At 47.2% G+C, this 23953-nt stretch overlaps 1 protein-coding gene across 2 annotated transcripts in view; it reads left to right on the top strand.

Moving 5' to 3' along the window:
- The window catches only part of BTC (betacellulin), a 30155-nt gene extending 20076 nt beyond the window's left edge, over positions 1–10079 (top strand). For both annotated transcript variants that reach the window (XM_039539462.1, XM_039539463.1), the window contains 4 exons: positions 1023–1140; positions 6932–7078; positions 8510–8617; positions 9972–10079. In XM_039539462.1, coding sequence (XP_039395396.1) covers positions 1023–1140; positions 6932–7078; positions 8510–8615 — 371 coding nt within the window. In that variant the 3' untranslated portion in view covers positions 8616–8617; positions 9972–10079. The remainder of the gene's footprint in view (positions 1–1022; positions 1141–6931; positions 7079–8509; positions 8618–9971) is intronic.
- The last annotated feature ends 13874 nt before the right edge of the window (positions 10080–23953 follow it).

Below are 23953 nucleotides of genomic sequence, written 5' to 3' on the forward strand. Positions count from 1 at the left end.
CCCAGAAGTGCTCTTCAGATTCCCTCTTAGCCATCATAATTTTAGCTTCTATTTTCTCTGCCGTAGCTGGATGTGTTTCTTTCGGGCTGTGGATATCTGCCATGATTCTTTCATGGCCATGTAAGTAGCCTCTATCCTACGATTTTAATTTCCTTCTTCCCTTTTGACTTCGGGGTTTCTGACTGGCTCTTTGGATCATTTTCTACCATTTAGTGTCACTGAGCTACTTAGTTCATAGGATCCCCCCTGAAAGATGTGGAACTTAGTTATGTGGCTGTCACTGTAGCTGAACGACTCAACTGTCGTTACTTATTGAACCAAGTCCTGTGTTACTTAGGTCTCCGTAGATAATTGCTTCTCCTTTTGCACGCTCGAGAACTAGCTGTTGTTACCAGTGTTGAGAAGTAGCTTCAGGAAGCTTTGCCCTGGTATGACATTGGAGCAGTTTCTTTGAGAAGTTGAAGCCACCCGTTATAACTGTCTTTCCTGATCTGGAGATCTACTAGCATATGTCTATTCCTATAACTTGGGATTTGTATCCATACACGTTCTACTCTATTGCATGGTCCTGTGCAACCAGAATTTTCCCCTGTAGATTCTATGGACTCCTTTAGCTACGTCACTACGCCCCCACCTCGGAGCTAATCTGTCCCATCGCCAGGTATTGTATCCCATTGACTCTTGCCATCTGACTGTTCCTAGGATGTCTGCTGGATCAAGTCCCTCTTCAGTTGCCAAGTCTTCTAGCTCGCCGATTTTTTGCTTTGAATTTTTTTGCAGTGGTGTGGATGCTTCTCCGAGGGGCAGGGAGGGTTTGACAATGTGCTTATTTTGAATTAACTCCTTCATCTGACACCTTATAGCTCCTCTGGAATTTTACCTTTGGGGTTTGGGCCAGCGTTTTATCCACCTATATAACATACAGAATGGAAATGTTTTGTTAGGAGCTTGGCAGTGAAGTTGATCGTCCATAGCTTAAACCTGGTTTTGTGTCTCTTGAAAACTCGCTCTTGTTTTTGCAGATAACATCACGCTGTTGCGGCGGAGAGGGCACTTTTCTAAGTGCCCCGAGGAATACAAGCATTACTGTGTCAAAGGGCGATGTCGCTATGTAATGGCAGAAGAGACACCAGCTTGCGTGTAAGTAAAACTTCCGAACCAAGGGGAAGGACATAAAATTGCACTAGCCGGGGCTTGACGCGGTGGAAATATTTCGGCAGACCGACTCCTAACTAACTTGGTCCGTGTAACCCCCACTTGCTTTCTCAGCACTGGGGGGCTGTTCCAAAGTGTCAGGAGCTTTTTGAAAGGGTGACGCAGATGCTCCTACTGAAACGTGAGAGCATGAAAGTCTTGAATCTGGTTCAAGGTTGGAACCTTTCCCAGGCTGGCTGAAAGTACGCAAGCAAAACCTTCTGTGTCAAATAGTATTTAGGTTTTCCAATAACACAGAGGCACACAGGTGGTGACAGTGGGAAAGAGGTTTCAAAAAAAGGCTTTCTTCTCATTGAAAATGTAAATAGAAAGCTTGGCTAGTTGTCTTCCTAGGTACTTTGAGTACAAGCCAGGGGTAAACAATTTTTTAACTAGAGATCAAAAATATTCATAAAGGGCCTGATCTTGTTCATATTGCAGTTAATGGCAAAGCTCTCTCTGTCTTCAGCAGCAGCAGGATAAGTTTCCTAAAGCAGTGTGGAGAAGGGCTAAGATTGCATGAGGTAGCAGCCCAAAGGGGTTGATCTTTCCCCTGCAATTCTAGCTAAGCTGCTGTTAAATTTCATTAAAATAATGTCAGCCTGCTGCTTCGCAGCAATTTCCCAGTAAAGCTGCCTTTCTGATCTTTGCCGGGAAGGGACACTGGATCAGCTTGCTCTGAATTGGAATGGTCAAAGATGTGTCCAGGTTGTGACGGGTTGGACCCCCCCATTTTTGAGGTGCCACCTGATGTGCTGGGGTCCCACTGAGCCCGCCTGTCGCATCAGCCTGGGCTTCCCCCATTCTGTGTTGCGGTGACCGGCTGTCAAGGCCCTTTTCAGCCCACCCACGAGTCGGGACACGCCCAACTGTAGAATCACACAGAGTCTGCGATCAGCTGTCCATGGGAGGAGAATGGGCAGCACTCCCGTGTGCACACACTCTGGAGCGTAATCCCAAAATAATATTGTCTTGCGCTGTATAGAAAGATCTGCACAGGGCAAGCTCCTAAAAATTGCTCCCTCCCTGAATGTGAAAGGAGATAGGCACAGCTTTTTGTCCCCCTCCCCAATATATAAATTGAACAAACTGGGTTTTGAAATAAACAAAAAATAAGTTTATTCTCTACAAAAGGTAAATTTTAAGTGATAATAAGGGATAGCAAACGGAACAAAGGCGATTACTGAGCAAATAAAACAAAACACACAAACTAAGCTTAATACACCAAAGAAACAGGTTACAAATAGTAATTTCTTGCCCTAAATGTTGTTTTAAGCAGGCTGCAGGGTGTTTGCAGCTCAGAGTTCCAGTTATGTCTCTTGAAAGGCTAGACTCAGCCCTGCCTTTCTCCAGGTATTTTTAGCCGTCTTCCTTCCTGGGCGGGGAAGCAATGGAGAAGAGCCGTGGTTGACTTACTGCCCAGACTTAAATGGAATTTACAAAAGGCGGGAATCTTTTGTTTCCAGTGGAAAAATACCAGCAGTGTCCAAGGTGGTACTCCATGCCAGGTGACCTCATCACATGATCCTGCACTGTCAAAGCAAGTCTCAGGAAGGTGGGAGATTAGTATCTTCAAAGTCTTATTGTTCTTCTTAATGGCTCGTCCAGGCTGCTTGCCGATTGTCTGGTGGGCATTCCCCCAAATACACACCCAGTTGTAATGGTTACATAGTCAATATTCCTAACTTCAGATGCAGAAATGGTACACGTATACAAATTGGATACACACATTCCATAGAGCGTAACCTTTCCAATGATACCTCACAGGACCTATCTTGCATAAAACCTAGCTTAGTTATGCCAGATTCATATCATAACAATATTTCTATGAAGAATAAGGGCTTGATGTGACACAGGTATCTTGTGTGTTTTTCTAACCACAGTTTTGTCCTTCATTTAGTGCTGTCACACAGTGCAATATATTTCTCCATTTGCTGTAATTACCTGGAGTGAATTGTCCAAGATGAACAAAATTATCGTACAATGAGGAGTACAGTGGCACCTTTAAGACTAACTGATTTATTAGGGCATAAGCTCTCATGGGTAAAAATCCTCACTTCTTCAGGTGCATGGAGTGAAAATTGTCGTTTTTTAAAAAAATATCTTAAACTGTTGGTGGGTTTTTTTGTTTAGTTTTTTTTGCACTTTAAGAATTGGATGGGAAAGAGGTGGAAATATTGGGCATTGCGCTCTTTAAAATGTGTCCTCATTTTATATCCACTTCCTGCTGGGAAAACGTGGCCCATAATGCTCCAGTTTTACTAGTTAGGTCTCCTGCACGTGATTACTCTTCCTTGCTGGGTTAAAGTCTTTCGACATACAGTTCCATTGCACTGAGAGTGCCGTAAGGAGCAATAATGATATCCAGGAGAAGCTGGTAACTGACTATATAATCTAAGCTTTCATCTTACACAGAAATAAAAATAGCTTTCAAAACTGATGTCTTGGGTAAGTAATTGCCCAATTGCAGTAGTATGAGCGCTGCACATATCTTCATGGCCCACAGGAGTCTGTGTGGTGCAGGGACCTGAACCCGAGGTCTCCCAAGTCCTAGTCTGTGGAAGCTGATCGCTGTGCATTTGCCCTGGTGATTTTGGAAAGTAGGGGAAAGGTTTTCCACTGTCCAAACCAAGCCGCTCCTATTCAGGACTTCCTCACCAAGGCCCCAGCTCAGCAAGAGAACACATGGTTAGCCTTAAGGACGTGACTAATTCCACTGACTTAGTGGAGCAACTTGTGCTTAAAGTGAGAGCATAAGAACCTGGCTGAAGTGGGGGCTAGAGATCCTGCTTGCCTCACTCTTGTGTGTGCACACCGAGGCCTGGTCTGCAGTACAGAGCTAGGTCAACGCAAGGCAGCGTACATCCACTTAACTGTCGAAGTGTCCACGCTTAAATTTCGCTCCTGCTGATGTAACTGCCCCACTACGCTGACTTAACTCCACCTCCATGAGCGGCGTGGAGTCCAGGTCAATGTAGTTAGCTCACCACAGTGTCTGTGTAGACACTGCGTTGTTTCTGTTGACTGTTAATGGCGTTCAGGAGTCGTACCACGCTGATAGTACAGTCGAGGCAAGCGCTTCTGGTGAGGACGCACACCGCTGACACAAGGAGCAAAATGTACGTGTGCAAGTGATGCGATTACTGCGGCGGTGGTAGGGTAGACATGGCCTCGCTCACCTCGTGGCAGAAAGTCAGTGGCTGCCCCATGAAGATTTTGGGGATAGGAACAAAGGTCACTGTTCTTTCCCCCTTGCAAGCCCTCCCCCCGCCAAGTGTTCCAAGAAGGCAGCTGCACAGGTACATGGCGAAGGTGGGATGCAAGGTTTAAACAATCTTTTACCCTCCGTTCATGAATGTGGGCCCAAGATATGTATGAGTCTCGGCTTTTGGCCTCTGAAATGTTCGCACAGCCCCTCGCCTGCTGAGCTTTGGCGAACTGGCCGGGCTTTGTACTGGAATGGCTGTTAGAATGACGGATGCACGCTTCAGGTTGGTGCCTCGGTGCTTGTGGTTTGGGGGATTAGTGAGCTCCAGATAATGCTAATTACCGTATCCACACTAACATTCCTCTGATGCTTTGTGGCCTGCTTGGGTGACTGTGCATTTGTTCAGCGTTTGCTGTTTGCTGTGCCCTGTGCAGGGTGCCCCAGGGACAATACAGTCAGAAGCGCCTGCAGCCTGTGTGCGTCTGACTTTTCACGCTGTGGCTCTAGCACTCCCACCAGTACGAACTGTGGGAGAGCGAGTGTAGATGGGCCACAGGTTTTATACCGCTAGAGTCAGCTAACCCTGTTTGAACACACCTAGGTAACTCGGTGATAGGATGGGGCTCACTGGGAAAGGTAGAGGTGACTTAGCGTGCTGATGGGAACTGCAGATATCCGGCAGCAGGACGAAAGGTGCAGCATTTCTAGCATCAGGGCCGGCTCCAGGCACCAGCTCAGCAAGCGGGTGCTTGGGGGGCAGCCAACGGAAAGGGGCGGCTCGTCCGGCTCTTCGGCGACAGGTCCCTCGCTCCGTCTCGGAGCGAAGGACCAGCTGCCGAATTGCCGCCAGAGACTGAAACGGCAGCAGTAGCGCCGCAGATCGCGATCACGGCTTTTTTCCCCCCCTTTTTTTGCTGCTTGGGGCAGCAAAACCCCTGGAGCCGCCCTGTCTAGCATGCTCACACTGTGTGGGGCTTTCCCTGCCTGACCGTTTTCAATAGGAAAGGCTGGGGGTAGAGGTGGGAGGAAGACCCAGTGTGAGCAGGGATGGTTTTTGTATTGCCCCAATGTAGCAACACCGTTTGCTGCGGCACTGGTTCAAACCCAGGCGGTAGATTTGCTGTATGCAGGCCACTTATACCCAGCGCTGCTGCTAGTCTAGTGCCATCCCCCCAGTGTAGACAGGCCCTTTCAGATCAGCCTCCCACTGATGCTTGCCTTCCTGTGGGCAGGTGGGGGGGCGCTGCTGTTGGTGGAGGGACGTTACAGTGGATTGACCCCAGTGCCTAAGGGAGGAAAGCAGAGAGATTCAGGATGAAGATTTTTGCCCTGAGTCTCTCTCCCTGTGTGCTGTGTGCGCTCTCTTCACTTCTGTACCTTGTGTACTGTGGATTTCATTTGCCCCTCTGAACGGAAGGCATGGAATCGGCTTCACCAGACAGCCGGGGAGATGTTCACATTCAGTCCACTTCATCAGGGGGACTGGGACTTGGCTTGTAGTGGCTGGCTCACAAGTCAGCTAATGAGGTTACCCTGCCATCGGTTTCTGCAGCAAAAAGATTTTCAAGGCCCAGGGTGATTTTTGGCAGCTGTGCCGTTTCACACCGGCGGACAGTGACTCCCCACGTTCCAAGCCGAGCGTAACGCAGCACCCTTGCGAATGCTGCAGTTAACCTTGAGAAATTTGAAAATGCAGTGAAATCTGCCCAAGATAATGAGCCTTTACTAGCCAGTCTGGGTACCCTGCTGCTGTAATAGGAGGTTGTCTCTGGTTGGTATCGATTTGCGTTGGTGCGTGAGTGGTCTCCAGGCTGGTCTCCCTGCCTGCTGTGAGTGATGCTGGCAGCAAGTGTTCTCAGTGGGGCACTCGTTGGAGAGCCAAAGGCCAAGACCCTGCAGGAAAAATCAAACCACCCGTCTCTGATCACCGGCCCGGGTCCCTCACCCTGATGAGTTCCAGGGTCCCAGGGGCACCCTGCGCTCAGGGGTGGCGTATTAACACTTCGGGTGGTCCCTGCCCCACCAGGCATGTTGAGCAAGCTTGAGCTGAAAAAGGTTATGCTTGGCTTTAACCCATCCCTGACCACAGCTGCAGCAGCCTGGTGGCAGGGTTCACCCAAAGGCTCCTTTGGGCCCCGGGTGGATAGTAAGTGATACAATACCCTGATCCTGCAAAGCCTTACTCATATAGGGCTGGATTGTCACAGCCCTTGCTCAGACTGTGGCTCCAGTTGTGTGGTCCCTGCTCCGTCTGATACCCCCACCAGGTGGTGGAAAGGAAGTGACGTAACATAGTGATTCCCCAGGGCGAGGGTGAAGGACGGCGCGGGAGCCACACTTCATGCTGTGCTCTGCTCCTGGGGCAGCGTGACTACGCGCTGCCCCTTGCACAGGGCAGCTGGCGGAGTTACGATGCAGCCCTCGATGATTGTGTCCGTGTGCGCGTTTGATTCCCGGTCCTGTGACCATTGGGTGTTCTCGGCGCAGTGTCAAGTCTTTATGTTGTCCTGCTTTCCCTCCCTCTTGCAGCTGCGAGAAAGGCTATACTGGCGCAAGATGCGAGCGAGTGGACATATTCTACTTGAGAGGAGATCAAGGCCAGGCTGTAGTGATTTGCTTGATCGTTGCAATGGTGGCGCTGGTTGGCCTGATAATATGCATATGCACGTGCAGTCAGTAAGTATGCTTGTGTGTTTTACATCTCTTTGTTGTGCAGGTGCATGTGAACACTAGCGAGGTCTGTCTAACTCCTTCATCGCTTCTACAATGAGAGGGTTTGGCCTGGAAAGGAAACATCAGGCATTCATAGATCCTAGGACTGGAAGGGACCCCGAGAGGTCAGTGAGTCCAGTCCTCTGCCCTCATGGCAGGACCAGTAGCCTTTTGAGGAATGCATCAAGGGGTGCGCTTATGATGGTTCTCATCGTGGCTTTGCAATACAATTGATTTCTCATTGCTCCTAATAACCCCGGGGTACATCTACACAGCAATAAAAGACCTGTGGCACAGAGTCGGAGAGCTCGGGCTAGCTGGCCTGGCCTCCTGGGGCTTGGGCTGTGAGGCTAAAAACGCAGTGTAGGTGTTTGGGCTAGATCCTGGGCTCTGAAATCCAGCGAGCGGGGCAGATCTCAGAGACCAGGCTCCAGCCCGAGCCTGAACATTTCACTGTTCTTTCTAGCCCCCACACCTCAAGCCCAAGCCAGCTGACACGGGCTCTGTCCCCTTTCAGCACCCAATCCTGCAGCACTGCAGTGGCTAGGAGCTTTACCACTGATTTCAAGGGATGCAGGACCCAACCTGACTTGTTGGGTTCCTGCCAGCACTGGATTTTTCTGTAGGGTAGCTGTCGGTAGTGTCTAGGAGCCCCAGTCGCGGTCCAGGGCCTCATTCTGCTGGGCGCTGTGCAGGCAAACAATAGGACCGTTCTTGCCCCAGAGATCTTACACGTTTCTTTTTGAGGATGGTGGAATCCCTCTTACTCCACCAAGAACCCCTGACTGATGACAAAAGGAGCAGCCCCTATACCGGGCCTGCTAATACCTGGAACAAGCACTGAACAGGACAGAAGTGATCCCTTGATTTGGTGAACAGGCAAGTGGCAATGAGAAATGGGGCCCACCAATGACTTGAAGGTGGAGGCAGTGGATCCGGGTACATGGGCTAGAACTCCAGTCTAGCTCTTCCCTGGACTCCCTCTGTGGCTGTGGACAATTCACTTGACCGCTGGAAGGCAGCGTTCTTGTACCAATTTAATTATAGCCATTTCTAGGAAGGCCTGAGGCTTCAGTGCTTTGCTGAATTGGAGCACCAGGACCCTTTTCAACCTCCATTGAAGTCAGTGGGAGTCTGCATTGATTTTTAATGGGGGTTGGAGGAGAGCCGACCTCAAGTTTGTTCATCTGTAAATTGTGGAGACTAGTTAATGATCTTTTAGGTGTGCTGGGAAGGCTGATCATGTTTTATACAGGGCTCTGGGAAGTGCTCTATGGGTCTTAAAATACTATTTTAAAGGGGTGGTGGGGGTGGGGGAGTACGTCTGATTTGAAAGAGTGAATTTCTGCTACTAACCAAACTAGCTTGGGTTAATCGCTGACTTCCCTTTGCAAGTCACTGTCGGAAGCGCCGCAGGAGGAGCAAGGAAGAAGAAATGGAAACGCTAGAGAAAGAGTTGCCTACCAAACAGGAGGATGTCCTAGAGACGGACATTGCATGAAGGTGAGTTAGGCTGGGGGTTGGGGGGTGTAGAAAACGAAGCCCTGTCAATGCCCGGTTTAAACTCCACATGCAGCAGCTGGGTTAGGGGTGACTCTGTTAAAAATGGCCCTAGGGGCATCTCTCTGTTTGCCTCCCAGTGACTCTGTACCAGAGTTGCTCAGTCTAAAATTAAAAACTAGATCCTTTTTAAGAGCCAGCCCTGCCAACCCAAGCTGGGCTGTGAAAATCAAGCAGTGTTCTTTCCAGCTCCTGCCCTGTCCCACCTGGGGCTTCTGCAGGCCAGAGTCATCCCTCGGGTTCCCCTCTGCAGCTCCGTTTCAGGGGCTGGGGATGGACAGGAAGGAGGGAGGGCGGGGTTGAAACACAGTGAAAGGTCTGCAGAGGGGTGAGTAGGGCTGGATCCCCTGTACTCTCCTGCAGCTGTGCCAGGGCAGAGGGGAGTGAAAGGAGGGACGTGTGTTGTCAGTAGAGTGAGGAAATATGACTGACCAGAGACGCTTTCCCCCACAACCCCAAGAAGAACCACGGGTGCCAATGGTGCCTCCTCGTTCATGAAAGCAGAGCCCTGCTTCAAACACGCCTGTCGTTAGCAGGTTCCAGTATGGCGTCCCTGGCTGCGACACACACACACTGCGACACAGAGAGGAGTGTAGAAGCCCCCTGACATAGGGAACGAAGGGGAGCAATGGCCCAGGCTCTGTGGAGGGGCACTGCAGACTTGGGAAAGCGCCAGGGTTGGGGGTCAGGAAGGTGTCTGCTGAAAATCCCTGTGGCAGTTAGTGCTGGCAGTGACTCGTGGCGGGTCCTTCGCTAGTGTAAGCCAGGCTGTGGGGGGGCTTCCCCCTGGCTCCAAGGTTCCCTGGCTTCATCAGTCTTGCCTCCTTCCCCTTCTGGGCAGGCCTGAAATCCTCTCACCAAGCACTCAGAGGTGGCCTAACCCCGCTCCCATGGAAGCTTCATCACCAGCTCCAGTGGAAGCAGAGTTAGGCAGCAGTGAGTGATCCGAAAAATCCTACACAAAAGACACCTCTTCCCCCCCTCCTTTAAAGCCTGAGTGCTCTTGCACCGAGTTCTGAGTGCATGTTTTACCCTTCTTACGGGCATTGCGATAGGGGGATGGTTCTCCCAAAGTCTCTGTAGAATCCAGCAGCTATTCGCACATTCCTCCCCCCACCCCCCAGCAGCTCATTTCACGTGTCATGTTTTGGCCCTACGCAGGTTAGCCTCCCCCCGCCCACATAGAAACTTTTGGATGTTTTTTAACTTAGAAGTAACACAATTCTAACAAGCCAGGTCTTCATGCTGCTGTTAATACATCTCTCTCTCTTTTTTTTTTTTTTTTAAACCTCTGCAGGTTACTGAAGGCACCTGCAGGCAGGTTCCAAACAGCACAATGTCTTGCTCCATTGGAGAGGGACACCGAAGGGCTATTGCCTGGATAATAAATGCAGATGAATGATAACAGGTGTTTTTACACTGTTTATTTGTAGCTCTGTCTTGTGAAAACAGAGGCCACAAGTGCTATTGAAAGTCTTCTCCTAAATCTCTTGGCCTTAATACGTTTGAGCAAGTGTAGCTAACGTTTATCAGGGTAACCGATAGGTTTTTACTAACAAATTAATGCGTTATGGTTCTGGCATATGGAATGAGTATTTTGTGTCAGGGGTTCCCAATCCATGTTACTGTTTGATCACATGCCATTGCTTCCACAGGACCCTGCCTCGTTCAGTGCGCAGGATGGACGGTGCACTAGGAGAGAAACACGGTTATGTAGTGAAGGAGGCTGTTGTCTGTCGGGCCCCTGCCTCACTTGTTGCAATTGAAAGGCGTGTAGTGGATGAGGCAGGACTTGCAGGGAGAGAGGGAATGGGCTCCCGGGTAAGGCAGTTGGATGCTGCCCTGGAGAATTGGATTCTAGCCCTTCCTTTGCCACAGAGTTCCTATGTGATGCTGGGCAAGTCTCTTACACCAAAATGCTCAGTTGGCTCTGAATTGTGTGCCTCGTTTTCTGGGTGCCCTGTTTGAGATACCTGGGACCAGAGTTGCAGATGTGCTGAGCACTCAGATCTGCTGCTGGAGTTGTGCTTTCAACATCTCCAGTGCTGTATAATGCTAAGTTTTCTGGAAGATCAGGTGGTAGGCCTCTCAAACTGGGCACCCAAAATTAGTGGACACTTGATAATGACCTTCATCTCTCTGCTTCGGATCCCCAGCTGTAAAACTGTAGTCCCTGTCCCTAAGCACGGAGGCACTGGAGCATGTCAATTTAACAGCTGTAAGAATTTTTTTTTAACTTGGGCAAAACAAAATTTTTCCTAATCTTGTCATCAGAAACAGCTGAACCATTTTAGCTGAAACTTTCCAAAATAGAAACACCCAGCATGGAAAGTCTCAGACCAAACAGTTAGTCTTACAAAGTTACAAGCAACTGAAAACAATCGCATAATGGAAAGTAGGAGGCACCCTTAACTATAGGTAGGCATGACAGTGTTAGACTTTATGATTTTGACAGGTAATAACTAAGTTTATTTTTAAGATTTTTTCCCCCTATTTTTATCTTTTTCAGTTGTGGGAAATTATGGGAGGGCCAGACAATAAATATTTAATCAGTAGACACTGAGATTAAAAAAGCTAGTTTTATAACCATTAAAACACATTGTCAACATCACATACCAAAATATACAAAATAAATATCCTAACATTAAACTCTTAAGTTCTCAAGCAGTGTGTTTCTTTCTTGCCTGTCTGTAAATGTAGATGATCATCAGTGGATATATTTTTTTTCGACCATTGGAGTGTGTACAAGCATGGGCGGCAGGTATTGTAGGCAGATAGCCTGGCGTGGCCCCACCCACACTCCACCAGGCTCCCTCCTGCCTGCTGTTCCCTTCTGTGGCTGGCTGGGGGTCGTGGTGCACAAGGCCATGACAAGCCGTGAAACCCGTCCTCCCGGCGCTGGGACTACGCTGGAGTCAGAGGTACTCCTGCAGTGCAGCCTGCCTGCCCGCCCAGTACTGCAACCACGCTGGGGCCGGGCCAGGAGCGTGGTGTGATGTGCTCTGGTGGGGGCGCAGAAGGGATGGGGCGCAGGAGGAGGGGCCGGTGGCTAGCCTCCCCTAAGGACGCATTCACCCACCGCCCAAATGGACAAGGGAATCCATATTTACCCACAGTTACCGGCAAAAAATCTCATCCTTCCAAGCTTAACTATAGGCGGCCGGGATCAAGTCCACCTGTAATTTATTTTAACTTGGCAAGATCTCATTGATATGAATGGGGCACGTGCACTTTTGACACATCAGTGGTTGTCTGCATATTGAATAACACACGGGAATACTGGCTGGATAACCATACTTGGAGAGTAGTTCCCAGTCCTGCTGGAAAGGTATAACAAGTGGGGTTCCACAGGGGTATGTTTTGGGACCTGCTCTGTTCAATATCTTCATCAACGACTTAGATACTGGCATAGAAAGTACCCTTATTAAGTTTGCAGATGATACCAAACTGGGAGGGATTGCAACTGCTTTGGAGGACAGGGTCATAATTCAAAACGATCTGGACAAATTGGAGAAACGGTATGAGGTAAACAGGATGACGTTTAATAAAGACAAATGCAAAGTGTTCCACTTAAGAAGGAACGATCAGTTTCACACATACAGAATGGGAAGAGATTGTCTAGGAAGGCGTACGGCAGAAAGGGATCTAGGGGTTATAGTGGCCCACAAGCTAAATATGAGTCAACAGTGTGATGCTGTTGCAAAAAAAAGCAAACATGATTCTGGGATGCGTTAACAGGTGTGTTGTGAGCAAGACGCAAGAAGTCATTCTTCCGCTCTACTCTGCGCTGGTCAGGCCTCAACTGGAGTATTGTGTCCAGTTCTGGGCACTGCATTTCAAGAAAGATGTGGAGAAATTGGAGAGGGTCCAGAGAAGAGCAACAAGAATGATTAAAGGTCTTGAGAACATGACCTATGAAGGAAGGCTGAAAGAATTGGGTTTGTTTAGTTTGGAAAAGAGAAGACTGAGAGGGGACATGATAGCAGTTTTCAGGTATCTAAAGGGGTGTCATCAGGAGGAGGGAGAAAACTTGTTCATCTTCCCCTCTAAGGATAGAACAAGAACCAAATGGGCTTAAACTGCAGCAAGGGAGGTTTAGGTTGGACATTAGGAAAAAATTCCTAACTGTCAGGGTGGTTAAACATTGGAATAAACTGCCTAGGGAGGTTGTGGAATCTCTGGAGATATTTAAGAGTAGGTTAGATAAATGTCTATCAGGGATGGTCTAGACAGTATTTGGTCCTGCCATGAGGGCAGGGGACTGGACTCGATGACCTCTCGAGGCCCCTTCTAGTCCTAGAATCTATGAATATTGCCTAGAAAATAGCCAAAATAATGTCGTTGATTGGTGCACCTGAAAGTGGCTCATCAACGGAAGAGAATTCTGCTATTGGATAGTGGTCCCTTGCAGCACTGTAAACTCTCAGCAAAGAAAATGTGTTCAAAGCATGGGTGAGTTGATGCAGTTGTAGAGCTGTAGCTACGTTCACACTGGCTTAGAGAAGGGCCTACTGTGCAGCACATTGGAGACCAGCCTCTCTGTAAACACACAGGGCTGCTGCTCCCTGGCACCGTCCCAGTGAAGTGAGTTACCCTGGGGATGAATTGGTGCCATCGCTTTTAAAAGGCGTTCTGTGGAGTTGCTCTCACCGCATGGTGCTCTCGCAGGTCGGATGGCGCTCATTGGGCTCAGGTCCGTTGTGTGGTGACTCATCTTCTGGAGGGGGATTTCCCTGCCGTCGCTTGAGAGTACGTACGCACTGAAAGCAGAGTCTGTTAGGGAATGGTGGCATTAACCTACGTCAAGATGCCCTCACCAGGGCAGAGTGCCATACAGGATGGCTTCTGTCCCACAGAGAGGTTTTGGTTTCAAAATGCTTAAAAATAGGTGCCCTAAGGAACCCAGCGGTGAACACGTCCAGAGCAGCTGTGGGGACCCTCTCCTCTGAGGGGAACAAGTTGGTGGCTGCGGTGTGGGTGCTGCTGCCACGTTTAAAGCTTCCAGTGCTGCTTTGAGAGTTTGCTAGTCGCCAGTGAGGGTCACCGTGCACACACAGGAGCTACAGTACATAGTAGGGCAAAGCTCTCAAGGACACAAGGTACCGGTCCACGAAAACAGGAGCTGCCTTTTGCATGCAGTAGGCAACAGACTAGTAAAACAGGCTCCCTTTTTTCATAAAGGGAGGCAGCATGGCTGAGTGGCTAGAACCCTGGCCTGGGACTCCAGAGACAAGGGTTCTGTTCTCAGATCTGCCACTGGCCTGCTGAGTGACCTCCAGCAAATCCCTTTCCTGCACCTCAGTTTCCCTATTAGTAAAATGCTTAATTCCCTTGAAAAGCACTTCAAGATCTATGGATGAAAAATGCTGTATAAGAGGTATTATTAAAGCCAAGGGAAAACTGTATATTGTCTAAAGTAACTTTTTATTTCTGGAGTAACTGTGCATCTGTTAATACAGCTTTAAACACAGGCATAAGTCCTTTGCTGAACAGGAGCTTTGCATCTTGGTCCTTTGATCCATGTTCAGTAGATGACATCTGCGCTGTTGGGATAGTCCTCATGACCCCGAGCCCAAAGCATAGATGGGCTTTAACTTTCATCAGCCATGCCTAGGAGGTAGTGACACTAGTGCAACATGTGTTTTCAAGTTTGCCTTTATTTTCATTATCTTGTGAGCCAGTGCAGACAGAGAGTGCCTTGATAGATCTGCTCTGGAGGGTAATGGAAATAGAATGGGAAGCAATAGTGTTTAATAGAGCTCTGTGATCCCCACTCTGAGAAAAACAGAAGTCTGTACTGACTAACTCTGCCCTGTAGGATCACAGGCAATACCCTTCTCTTGTTAAGATCCACCAGACAGCAAAATACTAACTAGCATTTTGCAAAGTGTTCTGCATAACACTTGTGACTGAGTTTTAGGATTCTCCCAAGGCATCGCTTCTAGTTGGGAATCTCTCCTTCACTCTGTCAAGCGTCTACTGCGCAATTGCACCGAATCCTGTTTTCAAAGGAGAATGCTGCCATTGCTACGGCGACACCTTTCCTGGTGCTAGCACTGAAAGCGTTACCAGCTGTTAACATGCTGGTTGGACGTACCGTTAGGCAAATATAGTGTGTTATAACTGACCCCAACGCGGTACGTACTTTATTCAGTGCATTCTTGCCTTGAAGGGTAGAACTGTGCAAACTGAACAAGTTCTTCTGTGTGCGATGGCTTCTTCAAATCTCTATATTAGGAAAGTGAAGCTGCAAGTGCAGCATTACAGTTTATCTTAACAGGTAAATTATACTGGAGTCCATCAGCGATTGGGCAGTTGAGATTGTTTATCTCTGTGTGCAGTCTGCTTTAAATATCAGTGTCATGTAGTCACTGGAGAAGACCAAAGATGTACGTAATAGTCTATGCTAATTTAAATGGCATTTTGGTATCCTGTTCTTATGCCAGATTTGTATTAAAGTGTGTGTGGGGTGGGGAATGAACCTGCATCCCTCCCCCCAATTGTTTAAACATTTGGTTTTTTTTGTTCAGCACCTTCTGTAAAAGCTTGAGCTACGTGATTCGTGCTTGTAGCAGACAAGCAGGGCCCTTACAAGCAGTTCCCTATAAATGAACTGAGTGTGCCAGTTAGTGAAGGGGCTTTGAAGAGTGACTGACTGACTATGCTCGTGTTTAAACTTTTCTGCCTTTCGTGTTTTCCTAAGACAGGAATCTCCTCATGTTTAAAATATTTTCCAAATGTATGTCCTGCTGTGGAACTGTTTGTATCCACCTGTCTGTAGCACAATCGCATAGCGCCTAAATGAGTGTTGTTCACATGTGGAGCCAGGAACCCCTCCTGCTCAATCCAGGGTCTGAAATCAGTTTGACTGCCTCATCTGGTGAGCGGCCATCAGCTTTATGGAAGAAGCGGGCCCCTACTCGGAAGATTCCAGAAAGCAGATGGGGTTAATCTCAACTAGATGCATGTAAGAAATCCGTCCTGAACACCCACTTCTAAAGCAGACTTTGGCTTTCTGTTCAATTCACTAGCCATGTCTAACGGGCCCATTTTTGCACAAAGGATGGCGTACGCAAGCAGCTGCCTCATTATAAACCTGAGTTGGTTTTTAAAGGTACTCCTGTGCCTGTCAGGTAAAGCCATTTTTCTTCTGTCCTGTATTTCACGCTCCCCCCTCCCCCCCAAGTTTGTTTGGCAGTGGAAGAGGTGTCACCGCACTACTGTCTTCATATTGGCGCTGGCAAGTTCAAAGCATGTACACAATGCAATCAGAGCTAAATGCAGATGTGTGTACCATCTTCCATTTGCTCTGAGGTAGATTGCTTAAGTAAAAGCTTTATTGAATTGAACTTAGCAGGAGGGGATTCAGCAAGTCCTGCTGGTTTAACTGATTCATTGCCGCAAAATATGCCTGAAACGCACTGAATGGCCTTCTGATCACATTCCATTTCAGAGCAGCAATACAGGACTATGCATAGGCCGGCATCCGATGGTGCATGGTTAGGACAAAGAGGAACTCCAGCAAAGATCTGTTTAAGCAGGTGTCTCTTATTAAAGTAGGGAAATGGGACAATTCTCTGCAAGGCAATTAGTTAATGTACTACTCCCACAGCTGTTCCAGTTATTAATTGCAATAGGCAATGCAAGTGACTGAATTGGTGCTGCATATTGCTTGGCTTATCTCCACTTGCAGCTGGAGCATGGTTCACTAGCCATTGCTGACCTGGTATCTACAAGTAGGGGTTTTGTATTGGTGTGATCAAGGCCCAAATTTGGAGGACCTAAGAAGAAGAAACCCCCAAGTCTTGCACCGTTTGTGCTATTCATTTGGGGGAAATCTTCCATTGTTTCTCAATCACTGGCAACAGCAGTGATGGACGTGGAGTACTTGTGGCACCTTAGAGACTAACAAATTTATTTGAGCATAAGCTTTCGTGGGCTACGGCCCACTTCATCAGATGCATAGAATGGAACATATTAAGAAGATATATCTGCATAGAGAGAACATAAAAAAGTGGAAGTAGCCATACCAACTCTGAGGCTAATTAATTAAGATGGTGAGTTTATCCCTATTGTTGAGGATAGCTGCATCTTAATTTGGTTTATTGTGCTAAGTGCTTTCATAGAAATGTGTGGCATTCCTGATCTATTGAGCACAGAAGTACAAAATGCTGCACATAAGGTAAGGTTATGGGGAAAACTGTTGTGCTGTGAGAGATACTTTGTGGTAATCCATACGTGCACAGGGCAGGCAACATGACATTTGCCATTTCCTGATTCTCTGGGGTGCTTCCCTATGTAACCTTTAGTAGTTGTTTGTTTCCCCTGTGGGATATTTAAAAAGTCATTTTTGTCATGTTTCACACTGCAACAAGTGATTCCGTTATGCAGCCTGTGCCAGCACAGAGAGATTCTATCTGAGCAGACTCCGTGTAATACAAGCCTGGGTGTGGTGTTTTTTTTCTCCATGCATTTAAAAAAATCTGCAGGAAGGAGCTGTTGAGTTTATGCTGCTAGAGTTTCCCATGCTTAACTTGTGTGTGTATATGTTCTGAGGTAAGCAGTTCCAGGCTGCTTAAAAGAACTTACTTTGGGCCCCATGCTGAATCCATTCTCCTGAGCGGTCTGCAATAAACAGTGTGTCATTTCTTCAGACAGAAGAATGTTTGCTGTAACACCTCTCACTTCCCTTAGTGCTTCCTTTGCTCCAAACACCCTCAATCTCTTTTCTAACAGCCGTAGAAATGTCCTGTAAATTCAGGGTTTGGTGGAAAGCCTGACAAGTACGGACCATATCGTGTCACTCCAGTGATGACGACTTGTCTGTGGGCTTGACATCCTAATGTTGGAGCCTCTCCCAGTTTTGGGGCTGGGTTCTGAACCACCACTGCTGACTTTAGCTCTGCCTTTGCAGTGGCGGATTGAGAGAACTGCTGTGTGCTAACTCTTGGGAAAACCTTGGTTTGCCCTGATTGGGAATGGTGATGCCCTCTCATGAATTCAAAGCAGGTCTGCAGCCCTTGCCCGGACCAGTTTTCTAGGTTGCCCTCAGGTGATGTAGGCCTCTTAGCTCTGTCTCCTTAGCCTCTTCCCACAGCGCTTCTTCATAGTAGTGCAGTGCTAGAGAACAATTTCTTCTAGCCAGTGCCTTCCTGCCGGAGTCTCAACATCCTCCCTCAGGACTGGATGCTGTTACTTTAGCAACTTTGCAAATTGGACACCATCAAACTAGGCTTGAATAAAGACTGGGAGTGGATGGACCATTACACAAAGTAAAACTATTTCCCCATGCTTATCTCCTCCCCCCACCCCCCGGTTCCTTACATCTCCTTGTCAATTGATGGAAATGGGTCATTTTCATTACCACTACAAACAGTTCTTTTTCTCTCCTGCTGATAATAGCTCACCTTAACTGATCACTCACCTTATAGTGTGTATGGTAACACCCATTGTTTCATGTTCTGTGTGGGTGTGTGTATATGTATGTATATATCTTCCTACTGTATTTTCCACTATATGCATCCGATGAAGTGGGCTGTAGCCCACGAAAGCTTATGCTCAAATAAATTTGTTAGTCTCTAAGGTGCCACAGGTACTCCGTTCTTGTTACTTCAGTGTTATTGACTATTTACCTTACTTTTCCCGTGGGCCCACTGCTTTAAATGAGGCTACTTAGAGTAACATGATACCGAAAAATGAGAGATTTTAATCTAGCCCTGCACGCAGGAGCCTTTGTAACCAGCACCTCAGGTACCAGTTGGGCAAATCTCAGGTCCAAGACCTGCAGTTCTAGAGAACCTGATGCATCGTCCGTAATCTAAGTGTCTAATCTCCAGCACCAGGCCATCGCAAAGTTGTAATTACAAGTTATGACTGAGTGATGCATAGAATAAAAAAGAATGTTGCCTCTCGTTCTTTACCTGGGGCATGTTAATTGCACTCGGTTAACAGAGCAAGGATGGAAAGTAAGAATGGTAGTATCCATCTGTGTCTTACCGAAGGAAAATGCAGCCAGGATTATGCCAGTTGGCAACACTAACGAGTGAGGCTGCTGCAGAGGCTCCTCACTAAGTCAGGAGTGAGTGTGGCAAATGTACCATCTGAAAAATGCCTGGATGTGATATTGCCGTGATAGGTCACCTTTAGCCCCTGGCTCCAGCTTGCCACTGTGAATAGTTTAGTAATATTGATATTAGGGTGCTACTGTGAGGGAAACCTTTTCCTCTGGATTCTCACTAAGTGGGGAGCTCTCCTCTCTCATTTCAGTAGTTCTTCACCCCATTAATGCTATAATGGCTAAATCCTAAAGCAAGATCTGACTCTAGGACATGGATTTAAATTTCTGTATGTGGCCTGGGGAGGTGCCCCAAACCTAGCACCTGGCCCACAGCACTGAAAAGGTTGGACCACCCTGAATGGGCATCGATTGCTGCAGGTTGTTAGATGTGAATAAATTGCTTGTAACCACCCGAACACCAATCACTGTGCTTATAACCTATAATGGACACTGTTCATGCCTGTAACATACTGATAAAATTTGCTAACCCTTTATATTAAGATTCTGCTTCTATATGGTTCACGGAGTGTAATTCGTGGTTCATTATAATAAGGTATGAAGGAAAAACAGTAGGTTTAAGATGTTGGCTCCACGGCTTTATTTGCTCTAAATAATATTTAGAACACAGTGTCTGGTTAGAGGGCCGGTCAACAGTTTGGACTAAAAGTGGCTTGTAATGTTCCCAATAACCAAGGTGTCCCTTCAAATGATCAGTCTCGTTTTAGGAAAGGCAGTTCTTCCAAATTACTGGCTTAAGTTTGCAAGAGAGGAAGGGCTTTGGGAGCCCACCTTGAAACTGTCAGAAGATGATGAGCACCCGCCCTCTGAAAGTCAGCCCCCTGCCGGGCGCAGGAAGTTTGGCACGCTTTGAGGCACTAGCTACCCTTATGCGTCAGGCTGCTGCAGCTGCCAAAAGGGCAGTTGAGCTGGGCCATGGGCTTCCCTTTAAAAAAGAATCGCAAACACCAAAGTTTCTTCTCAAAGCAGGATGTTAGAGTTGCCACTTAGTGGCCAGATTAGCACCTCACGCTGTGCACTAATTCTGTAGCAAGATGTCTTGCAGCAGGAGTAAGGATGGCAGAATCTAGCCTAAGGGCCAGTAATAAAACCTATTTTTAAAATATTTTCTATTGTGCCTATTTGAAAAATGAGACTCAAATGCTTGATTCCAGTTTGATTATTCAGTGGTCGCTGTCTAAATCACTAAGAGTGTTTCTACAACACTTCTGCAAGTCTCGGATTGCTGTGTCTGATCATATGGCATGAATCAACTTCATTATTCGACCCTACCTTCAATGAGTTTTTGTAGCCTCCCCACCTGGAGTTCTGATAGGGAGTCATGTCCTCCTGAAGTGCCATCTAGTGGTTCATTTGTAATAAGACACTGGTTTAATACTTTGGGTATTAAATCCAGCAAATTAGGCCTGAATAAAGACTGGGAGTGGATGGGTCACTACAGCAAGTAATTTTCCCTCTGCTGATACTCACACCTTCTTATCAACTGTTGGAAATGGCCGAGGTCCACCTTGATTGCATTGGCCTTGTTAGCACCACAAAAGTAATTTTCCCTCTCTTGATATTCACCTCTTCTTGTCAACTGTTGAGAATAGGCCGCTTCCACCTTAATTGAATTGGCCTTGTTAGCACTGATCCCCACTTGGTAAGGCAACTCCCATCTTTTCATGTGCTGTGTATATATACTGCTTACTGTATTTTTCACTCTATGCATCTGATGAAGTGGGTTTTGTCCCATGAAAGTTTATGCCCCAATAAATTTGTTCGTCTCTAAGGTGCCACAAAGACTCCTCATAGGTTTTTGCTAATCCAGCAAATGTTGACCTTCATGCAAATGAGTGGTCTTGCTGCCTGCAATAGAGTTCTCACACTTTGCAGCAGAGGGCCTACCACTGTTCACACTAGCACTTAAGATTTCACGAAGCAGCCCCCTTACAGGTAGCGTAGATTGGCAACCAGCATTTTAACCAGTCCGAGCGCGCTCAGCGCAGATGGAGATAGCAGTGGTCTAAACACCAGCAACAGCCTCCATGAGCACTCCTGCTCATGCTACACATAAGTGGGAAACTGTCAGGAAAGCAAAAGAAAAGGCCTAAACAAACACGGATTTTTTTGAGTGTATTCCCAGAGCCTTCACTCTCGTTGAGACACATGGTAAAGAAGTTTCAGAGTAGCAGCCCTGTTAGTCTGTATCCGCAAAAAGAACAGGAGCACTTGTGGCACCTTAGAGATGAACAAATTTATTTGAGCATAAAGAAGTGTAATCAGTTCAGTAACTGCAGATTCTGCAGTATTATATTCTCTAGTTCTATGTATTTTTGCTTTTCATGCTAAGCTCGGAGTATGTTGTGCGTGTGTATAGCTCACAGGCTGTGAAGGGCCACGTAGAACTATGGCTTAGTGGAAGTATAATACATGGACCACATAATATTGCAGAAATGAAAAACTAGCCTGGAGCTAGACCTGACTCTCTCCTACCACCTAGTTCAGACAATAACCAAATGATGAGGGTGCTTTTATAAAACATTTCCTGGGCGGGGTGGGGCGGGGGAAAATGCTGGATCCTGTTTCTTAAATGAAATGGACTCATGCCTCTCAGGCTGAGGTTGATAGTGAAGTGGAGGGTGGTTGAAAATATCATTGTGGTGCTTGGCTTTGGCTCTTAAAATTCTTAGTTGATGGAAGTGGGGACAGCATCAGGCTATTACTATTTCTAAATGCAGCTTGTGATTCACCAGAAATTATAAGAGGCTCTGGAATGCTCAGGCTTCATTGCTCGGTGGGCGAAATGCCACCTTCTGTGATGGAATGTCCAACAGATCCCTGGTACGGCTGCTGGGAATGGCAAATTTACATGCTAAGATGTTATTGCAAATGTCCCTTATTAGTATCATAGAGCACCTGGAGACCCCAACTGAGATGAAGTGCAAGGTGCTGTATGGCCTCCCAGTAAGAGAGTGTCCCTCTCCCGAAGAGTTCAGGCTAAAGAAGCCAATGCATGGAATTATTGGCAGCTTTGGCTCGGAGCCCTGATTCCAGCAGCCTGCTCCCAGCACCGTGGCCTGCCGCCGGCTCCCACCACCCAGCTTACTCCTTGTGGGGTGACACCAGCAGCCCTTCCAGGCCCAAGTCTCCCCAGAACTTCCTCCTCTGCAGTGGTCAGGCCCTCACGTTCACTGCCCTTAGAGTGACAGAGCGCACACACCAACCGGGCTGAAGACCCACCCCTCAGTTTCATAAGCTGCACTGAGGTGGGTTGGTAATAAAACAAGACCACGTTTACGCTCAGGCCCAGAGGTTGAAGTGATCACCAGTAAGTGACAGAGAGAGGAAAGACTACAAACCAAACACTTCTAGTGACTAAAATGTAATTCTAACGAGTTACAACCTTTGCCTCCATGTTTCCTTACTTACGTTGAGTTCTCAGCATCCCCTGTCCTCCAGACCAGAGGACCCAACAACCCTAGGGACCCTCTTTGTCCCCTCACTGACGGATCCCCAAATGGCTTGTCTTTATATGCCCCAACATTCATTGTCTGTCCCTCCAAGGGGCAGGATGACTTCTTGCTGTTCTTCCCTTCCTGGTGATGTCCCATCCTCCTGCTGATCATTCTGTATATAGGGCTTCCATTTTGATGATTCCATAGTGCTTAATTTACATTGAAGACAGGTAGCTAGCTACCTTCCCTGCTGCCTGGGAGAAAACCTGTTTCTCCTTTTGTTTGGGCACGGACTTCAAAGCCGTAATATTAGTGAGCATCCATAATTCCTCACTTAGTGTTTAATATGCACATTTCACAATGATACTGATCACCAGAGTGGCACCAGTTTTCGTAAGGACTGTGTTTCGACGTTACTCAATTCACATTTATAGTACAGTAGTAGTATATACAATCAGTTGATTCAATTGGACATTCCTCGAGGTTCACCTCTTAGAATTTTTTGCTCATGTCAAAGTAATGGATAATGGAGAACCAGATGCCGTAACTAATGAGGCTTTCCAAAGGGTCTCTGTCTGAGTCCTTTAAAAAAGGCTACTGGAAAAAAAACTAAAGCTATGTCTTCAAAAAATGTTGGTTTCTACCGTGGGATCACTGACTCTCTAGTGCTGACGTTGCAAAGCTGCCTTGTGGCAAAAATAACACATGCTGTGTCCCCATTTAGGGTTTTACAATGAGATAACCTTGTGCTGTTTCTCTCACCGTTCCCCAACACCTTTTGGGTTAGTGAAAACCAAGCCTAAATAGTCATAGTGTGCAAGGCCCAAATATTGTCCTGGATCAGAAACTAGCTTTTCTGCTTCAACCAATCAATAAAGGGTCAATTTGTATCCTAGCCCAAGTTCAAGTGTGGTTGCCATGAGGGTCTATGCTAGGACTGTGTTTTGTTTAATATATTTAATGATTTTTTTGGAAGGGGGGTGATGGTTGCAGTGGTGAAATATGCAGATGAACCTAACTAATTGTGTTGAGACCTAGTTAGACTCAGCAATTTCAGAGTGACCTAACCAAAGTAGTGAATGCAAAGTAATGCACGTTGGAGGGAATTATGTGAGCTGCTCCTACCCCAGGCTAGATTCTGAGTTAACTGTAACCACCTGGGATTGGGGATCTCTGTGGACAGCTCCACCAATGCCTTTCCTCAATGTGCAGCATCAGTCCCCCCCCCCCCCAAAGGAAACAAATTATTGGATGTATATGGGATGGGATGAAGAGAACAGAAATTATACAAACCAATAGCCTGTCTTCATTTGAAAAACAAGTGACTAGAATGGAACATAGTAACAGGTACGGCCTTTAAGGTCAGAAGAGGAAGCTTTGGAGCCCAGTTATCCTATTCCAAGTGTCCCGGGAAAATACATGAAGGCTGGAAAAACAATTGAAACAGTGTTTGGGAGAGAGGAAGAGGGGCCTGGGGAATGGTTAGGCCCAGATCCTCAAAGACATATAGGCTCCTAACTTTGATTTCAATGGGAGTTAAGTACCTAAATACCATCTGAGGCTCTGGGCCTTTCTGTCCGAGCAACCATTGTTCCTCTAAATGCCTGGGACTGTGTAGAGTGGGTGGGGCAAGGCTCCCCTCTCTCCCAGCCAGCACAGACAGGTGTTTGAGGTGATTAGACTCAGGGGAAGTATCAAGAGGTTGGTTGTGTGGTTGGCTGGGAAGCTGATTCAAAAGGAGGTTCTGAGCCCAAGCCCCTAGGAATG

This window comes from Mauremys reevesii, linkage group 5 (genome assembly GCF_016161935.1).
Source record: "Mauremys reevesii isolate NIE-2019 linkage group 5, ASM1616193v1, whole genome shotgun sequence".
Taxonomy (NCBI): Eukaryota; Metazoa; Chordata; order Testudines; family Geoemydidae; genus Mauremys; species Mauremys reevesii.